The sequence below is a fragment of the Schistosoma haematobium genome, chromosome 3 (assembly GCF_000699445.3).
Source record: "Schistosoma haematobium chromosome 3, whole genome shotgun sequence".
In the NCBI taxonomy this organism is placed as follows: Eukaryota; Metazoa; Platyhelminthes; class Trematoda; order Strigeidida; family Schistosomatidae; genus Schistosoma; species Schistosoma haematobium.
Genome location: NC_067198.1, coordinates 21,378,476 through 21,403,298, shown reverse-complemented (window position 1 = coordinate 21,403,298; position 24,823 = coordinate 21,378,476). Strand labels below are relative to the sequence as shown.

General features: G+C 30.4%; 1 protein-coding gene across 1 annotated transcript; it reads right to left on the bottom strand.

The window, feature by feature from the left end:
- Window positions 1-13,152: 13,152 nt before the first annotated feature.
- HMX3 (Homeobox protein hmx3) lies at window positions 13,153-21,921 on the bottom strand (the record flags this gene model as incomplete). Its single annotated transcript, XM_035731615.2, has 3 exons — window positions 13,153-14,674; window positions 15,790-17,148; window positions 21,735-21,921. The coding sequence occupies 3 exons, from the start codon at window positions 21,919-21,921 to the stop codon at window positions 13,542-13,544; spliced, it is 2,679 nt and encodes an 892-aa protein (XP_035585730.1). The 3' UTR covers window positions 13,153-13,541.
- Between the last annotated feature and the right edge of the window lie 2,902 nt (window positions 21,922-24,823).

The window sequence follows — 24,823 nt, the reverse complement described above, 5'->3', positions numbered from 1 at the left end:
TTAAATAGCTTTTAATATAAACAGAACCAATAAATTCCTATCTTTCAATTCTCAATCAATATGTTATGATCTAAAATGCATGTACACTTCGATTGTTATTCCGATAAAGCCAAAAAAATTTCGTTCTTTTTTATTCGCCTAAATGATTTTGCTTCACTGGTAATTATCGTCTCAAACTAATGTCTCTTTTCAGGTAATTTAAACATAATCACTATGATCTGAAAATGGTCTTTTACTTTTCATCATCTTTGCCATCACAACCACCACCTTTACCATTATTACTACTATTACTACCACTACTAATAATAACAGTAACAACTAACCACCTCAAACCCTCTCACCTGATGTGTCTTTATTCTCTTGATGATTGAGAACAAACTTATATGTTTTGTAAATGCGGATAACTTTTCAGTCTTATCTTTACTGATTATCAATAACATTGTAAAATTTACTCATGCGAATATTGGTTTAATAAAGTAGAAAAAAAGACACTGAAAGAGAGGAAGACTGAGATACCACTTGTATAGGGGATAATATTTTACATTAGAATAGTAAGACCAGAAAATATATAAGAAAATGATTGGCTACTGATTAAAGTGAGTGAGATTTAAATACACAAATATATACAAGTTTATGTATTATTGTGAATATATTCTATTTTACAAGTGTCTACATACTTTATAAACATAATGTTGATAAAAACGTCTCGAAGTAGGTATAATTTAATCTTAATTCAATGAATGAAATCTATGAACAGAAAGAAACTCCCTATTGAATTATGAATCATTGAAGTTGTAACAAAGTGTTTTGAATTTATAATGATCTAGTTATATAGATATGAGATAGCGTAGACAGAAAAAAACCCCACAAATTCAAACAATATGGTCACATAGAATGTAAGAATAAACTAGCTAATCTTAATCGGTAAGATATCACTATAGTATATAAACTATTAAATGAAATGTCCATTAAAATAGTAGCCTTGTAAATTATTAATAATTGATTTCATGACAGTATATTAAACCTACATATACATGTTATTCTCTAACTGGACTATTTCATTAAAGACACTTATGATGTTAATACATCAAATCTTTATTAAAGTATTAGATGTTTATCTTATATTTATGTCTAATAGTTGTTAGGTTATTTATTTTATTCATACGTGTCTATGACATAAGTGTCCCTAAGACCGAATTTCATCTTTGCCTTAGTTAATTAATGAATATAAAATAAAGATCAAATTCTTAATTATTCTTTTCTTTTATTTTCTTTCCTTTTTTTTGAAAAGTAATTACAAGACAAACAAACAAATAAAGAAATGAATTGAACAGACAAGAAAGATCCATTAGTAAATGAAGAAGAAGAAGAAAAAATGGAAAAAAGAAAATCATGATAATTAACTTTAAACAAACCTAATCATAAACATTAGTTAAAAATTTGATAGAAATAATAATGAATTAACGCATTTATCTATTAAAGTAAATTTACCCACTAATCTGATGTGTATAAATTAAAAAAACAGACAAAATGATGACGTAAAATGTTTTCTTTTTTTTAAGAAAAAAAAGAAAAAGAAAACAAAAAGAAAATTGAAAATATTTTCACTTGATATTTATTTCAATTATTGTTTTCTGTTTTTTTTTCTCTAGACAATAATAAACTGAAAATGTTTACGAAAGGAAAGAAAGAAAGGAAATTTTAAAAAAACTTACTAACTAGAGGAGTTATACAATATTTTTTCTTGGTTTTAAATAGTCAGTCAGTCAGCTACAACGTAGGACCAGGCACATATATGCATCGGTCCAAGTTGCCATACCTCGTTAACACAACAAGATGGACACCGGATTTGTAAAAGTAGTTAATTCAGAGGTGGTAATATATAAAAGAAAGATTGCAATAAGGATATAGTACAGGAAGAAAGAATTAGTTAGTAGAAAGAATGATATGAAACGGTTTAAATCTCATAGTTTAAGGAAAGACAGAGAGTGTATACACCGACGTAATTGTGGTCGATTCTGAGCCATGTCACCAAGAGTCTCCAACCATTGGTTACGATAGTCACGCGGACTCCAACCAATTAGTCTGCATCTACCAACATGGCTGAGACTACAAGTTAGTGACTTCAAGCACTGATGCCACGTTTTGGTTTGGCCACCCCTAACTTTCTCCCAACCATCTCCAACACCGGTTAGCATTGCGCGTCGTGGTATCCGGTGTTCGGGCATGCGTAACACGTGGCCCAACCATCTCAGTCGATGAAGATTCACAACCTCATCAACTGATTTACCATCATTCCCTAATACCCTGTGTCTAACCTCACTATTACTTACCCGGTGATCCCAGCAGACGCCAGCAATATTTCTAAGGCATCTGTGGTCAAATACTAGTAGCTTACGAGTGTCTTCTACTCTTAATGGCCATGTTACGCTGCCGTAAATTAAAACAGAACGGACTGCCGCGCAGTATACTCGTCGTTTTTTTGATAGACGGATATCTCGCCTTCTCCAGAGGTGACGTAAGTTGGCAAAAGCCAAACGAGCTTTTCGAATCCGTGCTGAGATTTCGTCAGACACCAACCCATTCGGGCTGATCAGACTTCCAAGATAAGTGAAGTTGTCGACGCGTTCGACTACTTCACTCCCTATCCTTAGTTCAGGTGTTGACGCAGACCAGTCCTGAAGCAACAACTTGCATTTAGTAGTTTACACTTTTGGATACGGATTCAGTGGTTCATGTGCGATACCAAAGTTTCTGGATTCGAATCCAGCGAGTGAAATCGTGGAGAAGCACTACTGAGAAATCCTATACTAGGATGAAACGGTCATCCAGTGTTTCCAGGTTTCCCATGATGGTCTAGTTTTAATTGACTCAAAAATTCAACCATTAAATTACACTTGAATTGTCGAATTTTTAAGATACCTTTTTATCTGTACAATACATTTCAATGAATATATTTTAAAATATATTCTGGGTGAGACTATAATTTGAGTGGTACCAGACTCACTTTGAGAGTGTCCATTTAATAGCCAGGATCAAATGAGGGTTATAAACCTGAGTAAGTAATTAAGATTATGATTTACAGTTGATCGTTGAGGTTAGGAATTAGATTTAGCGTTTTCATCATTAACTGACATCAGCTATAATGCCAAAACTCTATTTAGCTAAATGAATGAGTGAATTTCGCACCAAAATCCGAGACCTTTTATCTTATATGTGATCGGTTTGTCCATAAATTATAATCCCGCCTATATTTTCTTTTAAATTATCAATGATGATATGAGTAACACAGGCGAGAAATTTAAATAAGTCAGAAACAATGAATGAAAGTTATTGTTTACATCTTCGAGTGGATCACTCAAAAAAATGATCCAAAATAGGTCAATATGCTTTTAGTTATGTTATCACACATCATTTTAAATGATAGTGGATAAGATGTTGATATTTTAAAACTGTATGAAGCAATTTAAAAACAGAAGACTTGGAATTTATTGCATTCTGTCGAGACTGTTTATTTAGAAGGTTTAAACGGGATTAACACATTTATATGAATATCGTTATCAGTCTTACACTATTTCCAGTGACGTCAGTTTTCAATACTTAGTCGTGTAATATTTCATTTTATATTTGTGGTTATAAATTCACTTTCTTTAGTATTTCTTATGTTTTAACTGAAGTTTTACTCATTTTAATCTTTATAATCATTCCATTCAGTTGTTATTACTGTCACCAAGGGAAATTTAACATTAATCTTCTGTAATATGTCAATAGGTATTAATGTATAATAAATTAGTTTAAATATGGTGTATAATAATAGTGTTTTTAATGATTAAAATTTATATAAGATATTCGTAATGGAAAATTTTATAACATTTAACATGTAACTTTAGTCAGTATAAATTAATGTGTATAATACTACTTTAAAACTAGTTGAAAGTAGCATAAAAATTCATTAGAGAATATTAGAAAGAAACAATTGATTCCAAAATTATTCTTCCATTAAATTTATCGTATATCATTAATGTTATTAATTATTCATTGTGATTTAACATTTGTTGTGGATTCAAGTGAATTGACTATAAGAGTATTTAAGATAACTGGTATTACAATTTAGTCTTTCTTCAAGATAAAGAAGGAATATGCGATAAAACATAATGACTAAAGGAGAATGAACTTTACAAATGGTTATAATTCAATGAAGAATACCTAAGAAACCAATAAATCTAAAGACTTTTATCTAATAACAAAATTCTATTTAGGTAAAAGTATCTAATGTGTATTGAATGTTCAGAATAATAGTAATACCATTATCACAAGGGGTTTTGTGGAGATTTTAGTAATTTCAGTAGTTGAAATTATGAGTCAATTGAAGCTAGACAACCATGGAAAACCTGGAAGCACTGAACGGTTGTTTCGTCTTAGTATGGGCAATGCGTAGCCTCTTGAAGTCAGTCAGTAGTGAGCAGATGACTGACTTCAAGAGGCATTTCCTGGAGTTCTAGTGAGAAGCCGTGACCACTGGAGTTCAACCACATTTGTTGTGAGATATCAGCTCACTGAAGACAATGGTGGACGGTAGCGCAATTTCGTGGATTGGTTAAAGTTAGACATCGACACCACTGGATGCCGGCTCAATGGTCTAATAGTTAAGTGCTCACACACGAGACTGGTAGGTCCTGGGCCCGAGTCCTGCAAGGCGGGATCGTGGATGCGCATTGCTGAGGAGTCCCATACTAGGACAAGACGGCCGTCCAGTGCTTCCAGATTTTCTATGGTGGTCTAGCTTCAACTGACTCATGATTTCAACTATTGAAGTAATACAATTACTTTAACTTAATGATAATTTATGACATAGTGACAAGTTGGTCGTATTGATTAAGTTGTGTTAACCATATTGTAATGCTGTTATTAAGTGACACAATTTAGAATATTTGAATTGTTCATTCCTTCATTTTATTGTTCATATTAGTAATAATAACGACTATTAGCTAACATGAAACTTAAATTTATGACTTCCAACATATATGTATAACGCAGTTGTACACAAACCTCTAAATCATTTTCATAAAAGATAATGTTTGACATAGAAATATAGTTTTTTAGGAGTAGGAACTGGTCAAGTGTTTCTGTTCTTATATATTTAAGATATTTTATTCAGTGTCCTTGCTTGATTACTTTTGGCATTTGTATGTTACCACTATAGGATGATGCCGAAAGTTGTATACAACGTGAATTTTTATTTCATAGCATTTTTATGTTTATCAGGAGGGGATTTTCGCTCACATGAAAGTCATTATCAGTATTAGTCATTATTCTATGATAAATAAAGAAATAATCACATCAAAAATTGAATGGTCTAAAAGTAACACACTCTCTGCTAGGCCTAAAAGTTCTAGCTTCAATCCATAATCTGGTCGTTAGTTCTTTATGTAAAAAACAACTCGAAAATAGCATGAAATAAGTGACCACCATATGTTAGTTTCTAACAGTCCATAAGCCGAAGTCGGTTTATTAGGCAAATTACTTGAAAATGTTACAGCTGTTCAATCATTTCCAAACCAAACTTACTATTGATATATATTTAGCATTATCTAAGACACCTTGTGAATAATGTACAAGGCATCACAAGTGAGGATACCGCTACTTAAAATGTTTTGATCACTTTCAGATAATTAGTGTGAGTTGGCAGAAAAAGACAAGACATTTTTTTAGTTACGTTAAGTAGTAGTTCATATGATTTATTCCGTAATGTTACTAATTAAGAACAGAATAAATCCTTAATAAGCTTACTGACTCTAAATAAACTAACTAAAAATGATACTTTAGTTAATGTTTCCTATACTCTGAACTCTTGAGCACACAAGAACACATACATACTTCATTTGTAGCTAGAAAAATTATATTTTAAGATATAAAATTAATTACTAGATTCTTGAATGTTATTTTCAATTTTCAGGCAGTTATAGGACCTACTGTATTTAAGTAACTTACTGTAAGGGGAATGAAACATTTTTCATAAAACTAATTCTATGAATTCCTCATTATCACGATGATTTTTTTATAATAAATCTGGAAACCTTGTCTGAGATAGTCAATTAAGTGATAAGTCTTTAATTTTTAATGACTACTGACTGGTTTTCTTTACAACTGTCAAATACAATAAATCTTGATAAACGAAGATGGATAGTGGCTATCACTGGAACCCAGGACGCGCGTTTCGTTCTATTTCGGACTCGTCATCTGGGTGTACCTGCATCCCAGAGTTGACATTCACCCTACGGCTCGAACCCAATGCCGTTCGCTTCAAACGCCAGCGCGTAATCCATTTAGCTACTGACGCTTGATAGCCTCTTGCTTGTACAATGGGGTGAAGTTTTTAAATTCACTTGGTATTATTTGCTTGTATCTTCTGATTGTTGTTTAAGACTGCAATTGATCAGTCTGTTATTGGCAAATGTGCATCCAGTGTGGATGCACTTCACCCGATGTCACAACCAGGTGACCATCAGGACTCAGTAGGTAATTAAATTACGTGATAGCGTTTGGAGCGGACGATGTTGGGTTTGAATCCTAGGGTGGACGTTAACTGACAACTTACATACAGGACGATATGCACTTCCTGGATTCCATTTTCGCTTATAAAGCTTTTGACTTAAAACAATATTGATGCAGTCCGCACATGATACACATATGCCTACAAAAGACTGACCAATTGCGGTCCTAAACAACAATTTAGATACAAGCAAATAATACCAAGTGAATATTTGATAAATGATAAAAATTAAGTTTAAACAGAAAATTTATGTATAAATAAAAATTCTTATCTGATCAGAACTTTTGATCTTAGTAGAAACTATGCTCAAGCGTGAAAACGTTTTCTATCAATTCAAATTACCGTGTCCAGATACCACCATCATAGTGTAATAGAATAGTTTATTGTTAGTATCAGCAAATATTTTTAGAGATTACTCACTTTTTAGTTTACAACAGGGACTGATCTTAGCCATATAAAAAAATTGCTAAAAGTCTGGTAGCGTTCGACAGATGTTTGATTTTGGTAAAGAACTCGTCAGCAATATATATTCACAACGATCGAATCCAGGATCTTCGTACTATGTAGAAAATTCTTAACCCTCAGATGAATAAATTTATATTAAATGGGTCTCTTTTTAGCCAGTTATCTGCACTGTTAAACACTGTCACTAGTGATACTTATTGCCATAAATGAATAGCGGACATAGCTTCTAGATAGAATTTCAGTTTATATGTCAAATGATCACTGATAATCAAAATGATTTGAGTTCCAGCCATGAAAGCTAAACTATTAATTGTGTGACTAGAGTAGTTCAGTTATCAAATACAAGTTCATGTACTCGTTTTATTTACCAGAAGCTTAAAATATACAAATCAGTGATGTACTTATTATAAAACTTGATAGTTTAAACTTTAGAAGAGCTTAATTTTTGAATAAATAAGAAATTTAAGTGCTTTCAGTCTAAATTTATCACTTACGCAGAACCATAAATGTATTTTGAATAAACACCCATAATTATACATTAGTAATTATAGCGACAATAACTTCATTTTAGAACATATACAAAAACTAAAATCAAATTATTTCAAGAGAATGATATGATTATTTCTGACTGTAAAAGATTATCAGTATAGAGTTTCGTGGAGGTAATTGAATTTTCGTAGATTTTAAATCATGAAATGATCTTAATTAGATCACTAATGAAAATCTGGAAGGACTGGACGGATGGTTTGTCTTGGTATGGAATTCCTCAGCAATACGCATCTACGACCCAAAGTCCGGATTCTGAGTTTTCAATGCTAGTTTAGATAAGATCAATTCATCATTTAAAATCTATGAGAAAAAATGATAGTCAAAAGTTTTATAGAAGGAATCTACAATAACTATCGTACGATCTTAATTTGTTTCAATGACAATAAGGTCACGGTATATGCCTTATCAATTTTAATATGATAAAACTCGTAAGTACAAATTCCATTGTCTCCAATGATTATATACTTTTAAGCAACACATTCTTTTCTTAATTTATTTAACAAATTGATATATTTCACTTGCTTTTTTACAGAATTTTATGTGGGTCAACAGTGAAAAGTGTGGCTCGAACAATTTACTAACCAAAAATGATAATCTATTAATTTACAAAGTTGTATTAGAGAAGTTTTTTCTATGCTTGACATGTGATAACAAAATTCTCAAGATACCTAATAATCTAGATAATGAAGTATGCAACACATGACACTTACAGACGCAATAGTGAATAAAATTTAGTATCAGTTCCAATAAATATGTGAAATTAATTATCTATTTATTTACTTTGAAAGATTAGGTAACACCTGGTATTGTTTGCCTTGTATCGTCCCATTGAGGTTTAAGACTGCGATTGATCAGTCTGTTATTGGCATATGTGCATACAGTGTGTATGCCTCGATACTGCCTTAATTCACAAGCTTTTCGTAAGCAATGATGGATAGTGGATATCACTTTTAAGTAGTATTAGTGAATTTCATTGAGATTTCTGTAGAAAAATGCAGTAGAAACCAATAGTCTGTCTTCTACTATTTATTACATCAGTTAATCATATTATCTTGAAATGTCCACTTAAATGAGACATTAGATAATCCCACGGGCGGGATCGTGGATACTCAATATGAAGGCATTCCACACTAGAACGAAACTACCGTTCACAGCTTCCATGTTTTCATTTGTGATCTGACTTCAACCAGTTCATGATAACAATGAAATTCAGGAATCTCCACAACCTCATACTAATAATATGATTAGCTAAAATAGATTACCTAAATATAAAATAATTATGAAGTAATAAGTGAATTACTGTTCATCTTAAGAATTTCATATAAATATTGCTAGAGAGATAGCTCAGTGATTAGAAAATTTGTTTTAGAGTTGTTAGGCTACAGATCTGAATTCAACCAAGATTTCAATGGTTTTAAAAACCGGTTATTATTACTATTCAATTGAAACTCATGATCAAAGTTGATAATTTTATTTAACAATCAAATGTAATACATGTCCTGTAAAACTTAGAACTTATAGAATGTTAAAAGCCTACAATGATACAAGTTTCTAAACAAGACCAATACAACTCTTTTAACATAACTTGATTGATGGTGTTTCTTCAAATGATATAAATATACCGTGACAATTGATTTGTGTTTGTGTTTTTTTTTAGGATAAAAACTCTTTCCGAAACTTCCATGTAGATATAATAAACTGGGATGTTTTTTTATTAACTAATCAATCAAACATACGTAAAAAGATTATATAACAATAACAATAATAGTAATAATAGGTCAATAAATATGTTCACAGTTAAGTTTCATTTCAAAATTAGTTAATTCAAACAAAGAGACAGAGAAGAACTGTTAGTAATTTTTACCCAGGAAAAAATCTAGAAAATGAAAACCATAAAAGGCTATGAAAAGGTTAACTATATATGTATATATATATATATAGCTAACTTGATAGATAAGATCGTCGAACTATGATCTGATAATTCTTTGTCAACAAAGCGGCTATACTATTTTATAACAATTTTTTTCAATCATAAAAAGTCTTTACACGATTCACTTAACCCCATTTAATTAATTGCGTGCAAGAATTTGGCGTGATGATGACAATGATAATAATGATTGTAAATAGGCTAATGACTGATAACATTTGTGATGATGATGATGATGATGATGGTGGTGGTGGTGGTGGTGGTGATGTCAGTCACATTAACAGTAATAATAATAATAATAATGACGATGATGATGATGATGAGAACGACAGTTGTGATGAACAAATAAATAAAGAATTAATTCAAAGAACGTAAATGGAAAATCATGGAAAAGAAAAGAAAGAAAAGAAATACTGTTACATTTATCGGGGGGTTTTTTGTAACAAAAATTTAACTAGTTAAGTCTAAGCAATCTGATTATTGTATAAGATACAATATATAGATTGAAATAAACACATTTTATTTGTCAACTTTCAATAAATATGGAAAAAAAAGGATTGAATAAACTAAAAGAAAAAAGGTTGTTATAGACATGAAATGACAAATAGTATATTTAACTCAATGATAGTAATCAATCCATTGTTAAGTAGCAGATTACTAATGTGCATATTTAAGTGAGAGAGAGAGGGAGAAAAAAAAAGAGAAAAAGAAGAAAAAGAAACAAAAATTCAAATAATCCATTTCAATCGACAACTAATTAGTTCTACTTAATTTAACCATGTATAATCTAAAGTTTTAATAAAGAGATGTAGCCGTCGATAGAGTTGAGAATAAAGATGAAAGCATTATGTCATAAATTGATTAGAATTTTTTTAAAAAGAAATATAGGTAACTAAGATTAAGTAGGTTCATATTACATGTTTATCATAATTAGGCTTAAACATTTTCTTTTTCTTATCTTACAACAATATTGGGTTAATGTACATACAGATTTACAGCATTTATTAACGATAACAGATTTTGTAAATAATTTGGGCAAGTAACAAAAATAACAAATTCTCTAGTATAAAGAATTCGGTGATATCAATTAATTAGTTTTAGTATTTATTGTTAGCCAAGATATCAGTATAGTTTACTCACAATCATTCTTAAGTTATATTGCTTAAAAAACATTATCATCTAGGTGTAAATATCGTCATTGTGGGAATTTGTGGAGATTCTAGTATTTTAACAGTTGAATTCACCAGTCACCATTGAAATCCGCTAAAAACTGTCCAGTGCGTCCAGATTTTCAGTAGCGGACTAGCTTAGACCATATGCTCACTATTGACTAGCCTCAAGATGGATTTCATGGAGTTCTAGTAAATAACTGTGACCTGTGGAGTCCAATCCATGTTTCGTGGAGACAGTTATCTACCTCGAACAATGGATAAAGGGTTGAGCGAAATCATGGATCGATTAAAGTTAGACATTATCACCGTCCAATACTGGCTCAGTGGTCTAGAGGTTAAGCGTTCGCGCGCACGACTGAAAGTCTTGAGCTCAAGTCCCGTGTGTGGGATCATGGATGCGCACTGGTGAGTAGTTCTATACTAGGACGAAACGGCTGTTCAGTGCTTTCAGGTTTCCAATGGTGGTTTACCTAGATCGACTCGTCAATTCAGCTGTGTAAATATCAGTATATGTGTGAACGAATGATTATTGAATATTACTTCCATTTTAAGTTACCTGTTTTATAGGTCAATTTTATTAATATCTTCAAGTAGGTTATGTGTAACCACGTAATAAAAATGAATATTTATGCCCTATTATTACTTACATTAAACATGTGCGCTAAGTTAAAATAATTAGGATCATTTTCTTGAGAAATTATGACCTAGTGGATCATAACCTTCAATTAAAACACAAATTCTGAGTTTATGTAAAATGGTTGTACTAAAACTCTAGTATCTGTATATTACAAATTGTAATACATCATAACTTGCATGGAGTTTGTGTTAGCAAGAGTAAAGAAAGAATTTTAGCTACTTTAGCCAGCTAACATTAAAAAACGCTAAAATTTCAGATTTATTAATTCTAACAATTTTTTTTCAATGAAGAAGGAAACAAATTAGAATGACCCGTTTTGGTCATTGGTTGCTTAAGTTTATAAACAACAATCTACTAACTAGAAGATATTAACATCCAGACTGTACATTCGTAGTTTCTTCTGTTTTACAAATATCTATATATAATGTTCCTGTTTTCAACATAGTTTAAAGTCTTTCACTAGTTTACTATCAAAAGTCCTGACGAGAGAGATGATAGTGTAAAATAATTTATTCGAATCGACCCAACTTTCAAGTTGTGTTTAAATAAATTTCAACTAGTGTACTTGAAATAACAAAGTCCAAATATTTAAGTGAATGGACGGTTCCGATTCCATGAAGAAAACTGTGAATTGATCATATGGATAAGGAGTTGTTGTGTGGAGTAATGGGTACTGGGTTTGATTCTCAATATCAACAACATTAACATTCTGTTGACTGGTTTCAAAATAAAGTGAATGTCATAGATTTTACTGTTAGCTACATTTCTAGTATTTTAACTTCAAACGAATTATTAAAAGGGCTTGATTCAATCTGAACAAAGTTTTCATTCAAGACTGATATCAGTCCTAGAACTGATGATAAGAAGAGAACTTTAAACAAGTGTTTCAATTTATTTTAAAGCACCTTATCTCTGCTTACTTACAACACCCTTCCCGTTGTTTACTACAAGCTTGATCGTTCTCTAAATTGTCCAGTCCGTATACAATGGTCTGAATTCTAAATCTTATTCAACTCTCAGCGTACAGTAGTGATCATGTAGTGTTATCGACAATATTGTTTCAGTTTCAAAATAATTGTACTCCGCCAACTTTTCTAAAAATGATATATTGAATTTTGGAAAAATCTGATTTTTTAGAAAATTTCAAATTGACATTTCTTTATTTTCAGAAGGGGTTTTTGTGGAGATTGTAGTAAAGTTGAGTTCATGAGTTAACTAAAACTAGACAACCATGGAAAACCTGGACGGTCGTTTCGTCCCAGTATGAGACTTCTCAACAGTGAGCATCCACAATCCCGCTAACAGGGTTCGAACTCAGGTTCGACCGGGTCTGTTGTGAGATATAAGTACACTGAAGACAATGGTGGAAGGTAGTTCAATTTCGTGGATCGGTTGAAGTCAGACATCAACACCATTGGATGCCGGTCATCTCAGTGGTCTAGTAGTGAAGCGTTGACACGCGCGGCCGATAGGTCATGGGTTCGAGTCCCGCAAGTGGAATCATGGATGCCTGCTGCTGAGGAGCCCCATACTAAGACGAAACGGCCGTTCAGTGCCTTCAGGTTTTCCATGGTTGTTTAACTTTAATTGACTCAAGAATTAAACGATTAAATCTAATTATTTCTTACCAGTAAAATGTGAATTGTAGTCTTGTATATTAATCCTGATTAACTTAATTATAGTTTCACTTGTATACTGAGTTAATAAATGTGAAATCTGATGCAATCAGTTATCTATTACACTATTCACTATGACAATTAATCAACTGAGTATAACAGTTTGTTTATTTTTTGTTAAATAGACTGATAAGCTTTGTATAAATATTATATATCTATATATATTTATATTACTGAAAAAAAAATTATAAAAGTACACAAGAACACAAGTGAAATAATAAAGTATTTGAGATTAGTACATTGTCACTATATTCTAATGAATGCGACCTGTGTGTAAGAATAAAACAGTTGAATCTAGAGTCGGTGTTGGACATCATTAAACAAAGATATTGATGGTGAATATTTATAAGATCAACATACATAAGGAGGAAGAAGAACGAGAATAGGTTTCAAAGTGAATGACTACAGATTAACTATACGTTAAATTAATGTTTGTATGATTTAACAAATAATAATGATTGAAATGAATGGTATTTCAATCACATATGAAATGTTTATAACTGTCTTTCTTTTAATAAGGTGAACAGTGAATTGTTGTGTGATTCATGATTGTTTATGTACTTCAAATAATACGTGTTAAAAGATTTGTAGCAACTGCATTTAACGCTGCAATAATTTTGCTTTGATCTGGATCATCTTTTAAAATTCGTCGATGTACTTCAAGTAGATTTGATAAATCTGACGAATCGATATTACCCAAATTCTTATTCAAAGTTTGATTAAACAGAATTGTTTCTAAGCTAGACAATCGATTATCGAATTTTGTTTCAGTAAATGTTGGATTCGAGTATGAATTGATACTAACTCCTGTTGACAGAAAATTATCAGATGAAGATAAAGAAGAAGAGGGAGGATTAGGAAAAGGAGAAATGGGAATGGTATCTTTAGATACTTGAGTTACAGTTGCTGGTGCAAATAATGAAGATGATAACGAAGAACCGGATGACTTCTGTGAATGACTAGATGCATCAATATCTACGTTAGCGTTACCATGACACCACGAAGAAATGCTAAGATCTGTAGGGTGCATATTATCACTTGAAGATGTAGTATGTGGGTTAATATTATTCAAAGGATATGAGTCCAGTTTTATGTGATTCTTTGAAAGGTAATTATCACTGCATGGTGGTAACAAGTGTTTATTATTATTAATATTTTGAAGATAATTAGGATTTATAACATTTGACTGAATATAATTGTTAGCTACCCATGATTCAATCGCTGATGATGTATTCATAAAATTATTCAAAGAAAACGATGATCCAATGCTTCCAGAAATATGATTAGATGATGGATCAAAATCTGTTACAGATGTCTGTAATTTTGTCGTTCCAATTATCGATGATGGTAAGATAATCCCAGTTGACCTTGGGGAAATCATATCATTTGAATTATTATCATTTGTCGGTTTGTAATCGACAGTAACTTGACGTTTCCATTTATTACGACGATTTTGAAACCAAATTTTAACTTGAGTTTCTGTTAATTGTAGTGTTCTCGCTAAACCAACACGTTCAGAACTAGATAAATAACGTTTCAAAGCAAATGTTGATTCTAATCGATAAACTTGATTTCTTGAAAATACAGTACGTGTTTTCTTTTTTCTCCTTAATAATTGAATAGACAATGATTTTGAGTTAAAATCTTTTTTACAATCTATTTCGTCGTCTGTTCCAGTGCTATTCATTTCATTCACTACAATATGAAAACAAAATTTATTAAAAAAATGTTATTCCGTTCAGTTTGTATACACTTTATTTATCCTTGATTATTAGAATAATTAATCAATTTAATAGTTCAATTCATGAGTCAATTAAAGTTAAACAACCATGGAAAACCTGAAGGCACTGAACGGCCGTTTCGTCTTAGTATGGGGCTCCTCAGCAGCAGGCATCCATGATTCCACTTGCGGGACTCGAACCCATGACCTATCGGCCGCGCGTGTCAACGCTTCACTACTAGACCACTGAGATGACCGGCATCCAATGGTGTTGATGTCTGACTTCAACCGATCCACGAAATTGAACTATCTTCCACCATTGTCTTCAGTGTACTTATATCTCACAACAGACGCGGTTGAACTCTAGGTTTTTCATGGTTGTCGAGCTTCAATCGACTCATGAGCTCAACTATTAAATTACCATAATACCCACAAAAACCTTTTTCCGATTATAATTGCCTAATTATTTTATTCACAATGATAGATATCCACTAATTCTTAGAAGTCTAAAAGTCGCTTTATCATGAATTTTACATAGAAAATTACAGATTTACTAATCCATGTCACTTATGTAATTATTCATTAATTGATCCCTATAAGTATATTCTTAGTTGATTTAGACTAAATTAAAAACACTTGATTCGGTATTTAGTATGAACAAACAATAATCGTTTAACCACTAAACTAAACGACAATTAGTTTAATTATCAATGGAATCTTATTATTGAATAAGGTCATATGTGAAAGTATATAGTATCTATTATCTAGAAACCACCAATTCTAATATAAATAACATCTACAATAATCTGTGGTAAATAGACTCATTCACAACTGGAAATACTTCGAGATATTCTGAGTTCTATGAGTCTCAGTGACATCTAGTGTTGTAGTTACTTTTTATTTGCCGATCTAAAGTCGATCACATTATAAACCTGACTCGAAATTTATGTATTTAAACTACTTTCTTATAGTAATTATGTACTACTTAGTATGTTGCAACTGCATGACACATATGTGTTTTATTAGAATTATAGTCATGAATCGCGTATGTATACGAGTAAGTAAATGGACAAGTAAAATTAGTACTTACCTTGATGATCAGTACCTAAGTCATCTGTATTTGACCAAAAATTGTTCATTCGTAAATTGGGTGACATAAGGTCATCTGCCTTTGGACTACTTTCAATATCACTCATATCATCATCAACATATTTGTCGATATTATCATTGCTACTATTAGCGGACGTAGTATTTTGAATTTCTCTATCGATATTGTTCTTAATATTTTGCTGACGATTACATATACGACCTTCACAGTCTTTTGGTGGAATGTATAAGTGATTAGAAGAAGGAACTATCACTGGCGTTGTTATAGTTCCAGGATAATTTGAACTATTCACTGTGTATAGTTGCATTTCATTGGACCAGTTTGATGTTGAATATTCAGTGGATAGACGACTGTGAAAATTTAATAAATTCATAAAATTTGCCAATTGGTTATTATGACTATCGTTATTATTGATAAAACATTTATTGTTAATTTCATTGATACTTTTGATATGATTTATGCTATTATGTTCTGATATTGATTCATTCACAGTAAGATTATTATTTTTATTAGGAAATGATGAACTGGTGCTTGGTACATTTACAAGATTATTCACTGATGTAAACGCTGGATTGATAATTCTATTCAATGTTATATCAATAGGTGTTGTATCGATTCTATTCACGACATCTGGTAGACTACAATTTTGTAACCATAATAAAAGATTATTATTACTAATACTGTGGTCATTAGCCATAGTATTAGTAGTAGCAGTTGTTGTTGTTGCTTGTAGTGGTGAAGGTGGTTGTGTAGGAGTAGAAGGGTTAGTAACAGTCGCAGTAGGTATAGTAGTATAAGTATTGTCCACAGGTTGGTTATTTATAGTATTATTACCAGTCATTTGTGTTGTAGCATCCAAGGATTTTCCATGATTTATTATGTCATTCCATAATGTGGTTGATATCATCTGTGATATGGATGGATCAGATTTTATATTATTTGATTTATTGTTAAGCATAAATGCTAACAACTCAAATAGATTAAACGAGGGTAAACATTTTTCATTTTTCTCAGAATACATTTTCCTTATGAGATCGAGTAAAATGGTAGGATTTGTTGTATCTGTTAACATTCTGTGCAACATTTCGATCGTAGTTAAATATAATGACTTATCCATATTACTACGATCAATTAATTTAATAGTAGGTGATGATAAATTTGATGACTGTAACGATGATGTGGTTGAAATTCTTATTTGATTTGAGTTGTTATTTATTGAAGTATTATTATTACAGTCAATATTATAATTCACTTCCTGAATAGTATCTGATGGAGTAGATAGATTTTTAACCCTTTGATTTGAGTACGATGTTTCAGACAATGCAGTATTAGTTAAATTATCTAAAATTCATAAAAATATAAAAGATAATAGAGTAACATATAAGTTAAACAGTTAAAAGATAAAAACTCATATGGATTTTTAACTTTGGCATAATTTTACAATATGTCCATAAATGAATAATAATATTTCACAGAAATCTTTACTGAACTTTGACGGCCTGCTTGAATATCTAGACTACCTGTCCCTGTCATCTATATATTTCAACAGGCCATCTGTTTTTGTTTGTTTTAACACATCATTAAGTTTATTAATCGTATAACCCATTCAGGCGCGTTTATGAGACGTTTACGAACCTTCGCCGTATAAGTTACAAAAATTTACAATCAGAGACATTATGGTAGCTGGTAATATGAACTTGAAAGATTTGAATTCCTGAAACTGCTTACATCTAACTTGCGTTCACTCAATATTTATCATCACGATCGATCAAGAAATAAGAAAAGAAAATACTTTGTGTTCTGTGAACTCTATATTGTACGAAAAATACAATATTGAATTAAGCCATAATAAATAAGATGCAAATATACAGTGAGGATTACAAATTTTAAATAATGTCCAACTAGCATATTATAAGTTAGCCATCATTATGCCTACCTACTTTACTATCATAAAAGTACACATGTATTCGCACAAAGTCTGTACGATCATGTCATACATACGACCATGTTATATAAAACTATCTACAAATAAAAAGAACACTATAACAGGTATCTGGTAAAAAAAGAACAAAAACTAATAAAGAAATTCATTTTACAATGGTAACCTTCTTAAAAGTATAAAATGAGTTTTCAAACACTTATCAATAAAGCATTTATCTACAAATAAACGGGTTCAATTTGCTTCTATAAAAAGTAACCAAGTAAATACCATAATTTATTTTTACATGAAAAAGAATGTTTATTAATTATTTTAGTTACTATGTCGTTAATAGTATGAAGAATGATAATTAGACAGTCTTAACAATTAATTATCAAATGTAATCTAAGTTATATTAGCAATTAATTCATATAAATGAATAATGACATGTAGTTCTAATATTTGAGTAATGATAAGAGTTACTTAATATGGATTAAGAAAATAATAGAACATAAAAATTACCAATAACAATGGATGATAATGATATTATAAAATTGATTAGAATTAAAAGTGTTAACTATTGGATTTCAACTTTCTCTTAAGTTTATAAAAGTTTTAAGTTTGTTCTATTGTAAGATCATAGTTGAAGAGTTTCATCTAAGGATAAAACATTTATTCAATGCTAAAATCCCTATATGATGAGAAAGTACATATATAATACCCAATCATTACAGTCCACTTTCTACTCATACTTAAAAGTTATATATTAAAAAATGTCTTATTATAGTGAATAGATATAAGAGGAAACTAAATTTACTCAATTAAAGTATTTTTAATTCAATTCTCAAAATAAATTGGAATCATTTGACGTGCTGAGGAGTCCCACAATAGGACGAAACGGCCGTCCAGTGCTTCCAGGTTTTCCATGGTGGTTTAGCTTCAACTGACTCATCTTAACCATTGAAATTAATATTACATTTTTTAAATATTCAACTATATAATTATTAATATCTAAGTTCGAAATATTAATAGAAATTCAGTTTTTTCAGAATGATAAGGGTGAAGAAGACATCATAATGGTTATGTAACAAACATTCACACATTATTCATCATAACAACCGATAATCACAAATGTACATGAATTCTGAAAGTGATAACTTATTGAAAATATGGTTTCGTAAACTATAAAAATAAAAGGTCTGTTGTATTCAAGAATTGAAAATTTACATAAATAGTGATATCAATGTAAACCGAAGAATTAATGACATCACTATTTTTACAACTATGTTACGTTTTGTCTTAGAAATACTACAAAATGTCTTCTCATAGATTAAATACGGTCTCAGTACAGTTGGAAACTAATGAGTGCTAAACAAATATTAGTTTGAATCTTTTCATCAATTCCTACACATGTAACCACATCAGTTGTGAATATTTCACCAATTTATTCTATGCCTCTTGATACATTGCATAGTGTATTTGCTCTCGATTTTATAACAAAGCTAATAATGTGCGTAACAAGATTTAACGGCTAAAGAGAAAACAGTACCAATCTAAATAGTATAAATGTTTTCAATCATAGAGATAATTTATGGCCACAGTGTTTTAATATAGGTTTCTTCAACTCCGTCATATGATAACATTGAACTCGATGTCTAATGATGTGCAATCTAGACATTTGGCACATCACACCCCATCAAAAGGAGTGCCTAATAAATATAACTTTTTAGTTCTAGAAACTCTATCTGTTTTTAGTAATTAATTAGAGCAATTAAAACATTGGACATTTTACTAGCGTTTTATGAATTTGACTAAATTTATAGAAGTTCCAATTAATTCGTAGATTATTTTAATCATGCATTACCAATGAAATTTTCATAGCTCTAGACACATTGTTCATCACAATTCTAGGGTTTTCAATAGTGTAAGCGGTTAATTCATCGAGAGACCAAATGTGTACCTTAATCACTATATAATCGTGTACAGTTGTTTCAGTAAGTAATATTATTTAAAGAGATATAAGGTAGAGCGGTATTTGTGACTGTTTACCACTAAATTTTCTTAATCTATAATGAACTATTTATCTGATGGTTACTCAATTTTTTAATAGTACAGTAAATAACTTTGGTGCTTGATGGAAATTAATTTAGAGAGTAACGCTACTAACAACCACTTAAATAATTTTTTTTAAAGTTAGTGTGAACAGACTTTGAAAGAACTGTTACAGACCACATTTGTGAATGATGTAAGTCACACTTTTAACAAATGACGAAAGTTAGCCCCAAACTGAACTAATCTTCACAAGCTTCGCCCTTGATAACTTTATGTTTACCGGTGGCTAGTTTTCAGATGAATTCCAGGGGTTTTGGTGGAAAATCAACCATACCGGGTGTGAAGTAATTACCCACCGATACATCCTATTACTGTCGCACTATATTACAAATTGACTAGATTAGAAACTACAGACCAATCAGTTCCAAACACCTAGTCTATAGGTCATCGCTTTTCCATGAGACTTGGAGGTGTTGGGTAACAGACTGTAGTAGGAAACCGCAGTCGATATGGTCAAAGCTATAGTAAAATAACAGTCCCGTTCTCCATGATTTTCACTAGTTCTTCTGTTGATCTTAATTTGTTACGCAATCTCTTATTAGGTTAAACTCATTTCTATAAACTTATGCCATGATTTTACTTCAGCCAGTTAACAGTGTATATTTATTACTAAATCATATAAAATTCCATAACTTCATTTGTTAAATGATCTCATTTAGAATTCTACTAATGTGTGAGTATACATATTGAAGTTAGCTGGTATTATCTGAAACCCATTCAACTGAACTAATAGTATTAGTAAATAAATAATAAAAAACTGAAATTACCAATAATAAACATGATCAGTAAAGTTCCAGTCACTATAGAAGTATAAACAATATTATACTGATGTTTGGTCTTTAATAATGAAGACATACATTATCCATACTAATGAAAATCCACTCATGTTAATCTCAACTAAATTACATGAATGAAATCAGTATTCAGTCAACTGGAGGATTTTATTCAACTACTAAATTGTTATGAATAAGTATCTGTAGCCAATTATACAAATTTTACCAAAGTTTACAGAAATAATCATCACTATCGACAATCACATTGGTCATTTTTAATGCAGTATGAACATACAATTAATCTAATTTGTATGTTGTGTTTCTTTTTATAAAACTCAAACCAGAAAGAAACCATTAAATTTTTGAAAAAATGCTTGTACATGATATAATCAAATAGATTTCATATTTTATCATGATAAAGATCACTGAAAAGATGGCAAATATCTGTAGCCCAGGTTATGTTGCATTCTCTAATCTGAATGATTTGCTTTCGTAGCTTTCCCTGTAGGTGGAAGTCAGAACTTATTTCACTTAGTAGAATCAATCCAATCCGTTACATTATCATCTTATTAACTATATATATATATATATATATATAAAACTAAAACAGAACGTATCTTTAGTACTTGGTATTGTTTTACTTGAATCTTCCCATTGATGTTTTAGGACTGCGATTGATCAGTCGCTGATTGACATATGTGCATACTGTGCGTATTACTTCAATATTGACTCAATTTACAAGCATTATAAGCAAAGATGGATAGTGGCTAGCAGTGGAATCCAGTTTGACGCGCGTTTCGTCCTATTTGGGACTCGTCAGCTGAATGTACCTACGATTAGGATGAAACACGCTTCCTAGATTCCATTGCTAGCCACTATCCATCTTCGCTTACAAAAACAGACTTTGTTTTAAAGATAAAACTATGTTCAAGAAAATTCTATTCAACTTTTAATTCACTAATGATTGCTTGTCCAAAAATCTTGAATACATCCTGGTTATCATTTAAAAATGGATTATAAAAAAATAAATTTAAGCGATAAAATAAAACTGAAGAAAAATATAATAATGGTAGTAGTGTTCATTGAATTTAATGGTGAATAATACCCATTACAATTGAACTCACTATCAATCTTTTCAATCGTATCCAATTGAATATTGTCATTGTTAAGTTCTATAGTCATATTACTACCATTATTATTATTATCATTATTAGTAGTAGTATTTAATAGACAGATTTGTGAATCCAGTATAGATGTTATTGAAAAATCTGATGATTGTAAATTCAAACTATTTGAAGTAACAGATTCCATAGTATGATATAATAATTGTTTAATTCTTTTCTTTAAGTTTAATATAGTTCCGTTAATAGTAAGGATCAAAATGTATTCAATTGTCTATAATACATATATTGTAATTATTTTAAACTACTCATAACATGTAATATTATCACATTATTTCCTAGCGAATGGTTGAATAAACAAAATTTTAAAAATCTATTATGTGTATATATGTATATGAATGTTGGTTTAAGGGGTTAGATGGTTATGTTCATAACGTGGTATAATGATAAGAAATTATATTAGTTATCTTAAGGAAACGAAATGAATCCAATAATCACTCATAAACTGATAAATCAAAATTGTTTTAATGTAGGTTTATGTTAATTTGTCTTTCTCCCTAAGTCTAATTCTTTTCTTTTAAATGGTTAGAAATCTTCGTTTACGCATACATACATACATATATCCGTACATACATTCATTATATAAATAAATCTATGCATAATATCCATCCTAGATGGTTAACACATAGAAATCCTACTCTTCTATGTTAAACAATAAGGTATAAATTTTCGTTCTGTACTTAACATTGATACAGATACACATCCATCCATCCATCTATCCATACATACATACAGTAAAATATTAAACGACTATCTACAAATCAAATAATTTTCTAACTTTTATTGTCAAACCGAAATTAGAATTCATTTCTACTTTTATTATTTATCCAATCAAAATTAAATATTTTCTTTCTTTAATTCAAATAAAGGATTATACTAAATAACTTCAAGGGAAATAAATCTATTTCTTTAAACAGATTGAAATAAAATGCTTAGAGGAATTGAATCTAAGGGAAACTGTTCATTTTAATCATTGAATCCAATCAAAAAGCTTTTAAAATCAATCAGATTCAAGTATATTTGATTAACGATGATCAAATATCAGAATGGATTTTGTGGAGATTTTAGAAATTTCACTGGTTTAAATCATGAGTCAATTGAAGCTAGACCACCATGGAAAACCTGAAAACACTGGACGGCCGTTTCGTCCTAGTATGGGACTCCCCAGCAGTGCGCATTCACGATCCCGCCACCCGCGAGACTTGAACCCAGGACCTATCAGTCTCGCGCGCGAGCGCTTAACCATTAGATCACTGAGCTGGCATCCAACGGTGTTAATGTCCAACTTAAACCAATCCATGGTCTAGTTGGTTAAGCGCCTGGTGCGAGACTGATAGGCTCTGGGTTCATCATCTTAACTATTAAACTTACTAAACTCTCCACAAAACCCCTTCTGATAATTTTTTTTTCTAATAAAAAATGACTTTTCTAACTTTAATCAAATTAAAACGACGTGAATGAAAATAAATAATTAAAAAAATATATTCCATTTTATTATTTATCTTAGTAACAATCATACAATTACATTAGAAATCGATGACAATATCTCATATAATAAAGCGTTTTATAAAATAAAACCAACAACACAATGAACTTTTCTATAAATATCTTGTTAATCTTTCTCTTTTTTTTTGATTGCAGAAAAAAGAAAGAATCTAACTGTGAATAAAAATGTCTAGTGAATTGGTCAATTTGTATTTATTAAAGAAAAGAAAAAAACAAGAAAAGAAGAAAAGAAAATCACAAATCAATTGATTCTATAAAAGAAAATAAGTAGAATTAATTTGACCAAATAAACGATGCATAAATCATGTGAATAAGATAAGTAAACTGAATAAATGAATCTACTATTATTACTACTATTATTGTTATTATTAATATTCATAAATGACCTAAAGTGCAATTAGTAAGTGAATAGTGGAAAGAAATTAATCAGAATACAATATAATCAGTTGTATTTTTTTAAAACTATCTAAACACACAAGTTATATATTCATTAGGTTGTGTTTACTTATAGAATAGTATAGATCATGAAGAATGAGTAAATAAGTGAATGGTTGAATTAGTCAGTTCATTAATGAGCAGATCAAACGGACTCAAATGTATGTATATATAGATATACAAAGATATCAAGAAAGAGATTTACTATAAATAAATATGAATTACAAATCACCAAGGAAATGATTAAACGAATAAAAAAAGGAAGTAAACATCATTAATTTTACAGACAAATCTATTTTGTGAATCCTCAACATTTCTGGCATTGATTAAATAGATGAAAAGTTACAATGATTATCACTATGATACTAACATTACTATTAATACTAATGGCAAGAGAAATATTACAAATGATTCAATAATCTATGCACATACATACAAACACAACACAGACTTATTCTTATAATGTTTCCTTTCGAGAAAAAAGTTCTTTCAATGTGACAGTTATCCATAAGTGTTAAAAAGAAGAAAGCACATGAATTATTAGTTCTAACAGGATTATTCTGATCACTATGAATATGGATAAAATTTAGAAAAAAATTTGATAGAGTTTTGTTCTTTCAGCTGGATGGTATGGTCATAAAGCTTACATCGTTCTTCTGAACGATACCATATGTGAAGAAATTCGAACACTTCATTTCTAAATGAAGTTTGTGCTGATGATGTCATTCAAAAGAACGATGAAAGCTCTATGACCAAACTATCCAGCTCAGAGAACAAAACTCCATCAAATTTATCCACCTCAGCTACAAATCTTCTTCACCGTCTCAAAATAAAAATTCCAGTTACTAATGAAACATAATTATTATAAGAATAAACACCAAAATTGATTAAATAGGCTTTCACGTATTTTTTGTGTTATTTTCTGAATATGGTCAATGAAAATGGTTTGTTGTCAAAATAAACAAATAAAACCTAATTTATTATAAACTTAATTTTCTTTTATGAAAATGAAGTAGTATAAGTAAGTACACACCATTCCATCCTTTAGTGATTTCTTATTCAGAAAGAAAAGGATTAAATTGGGAAGTTAA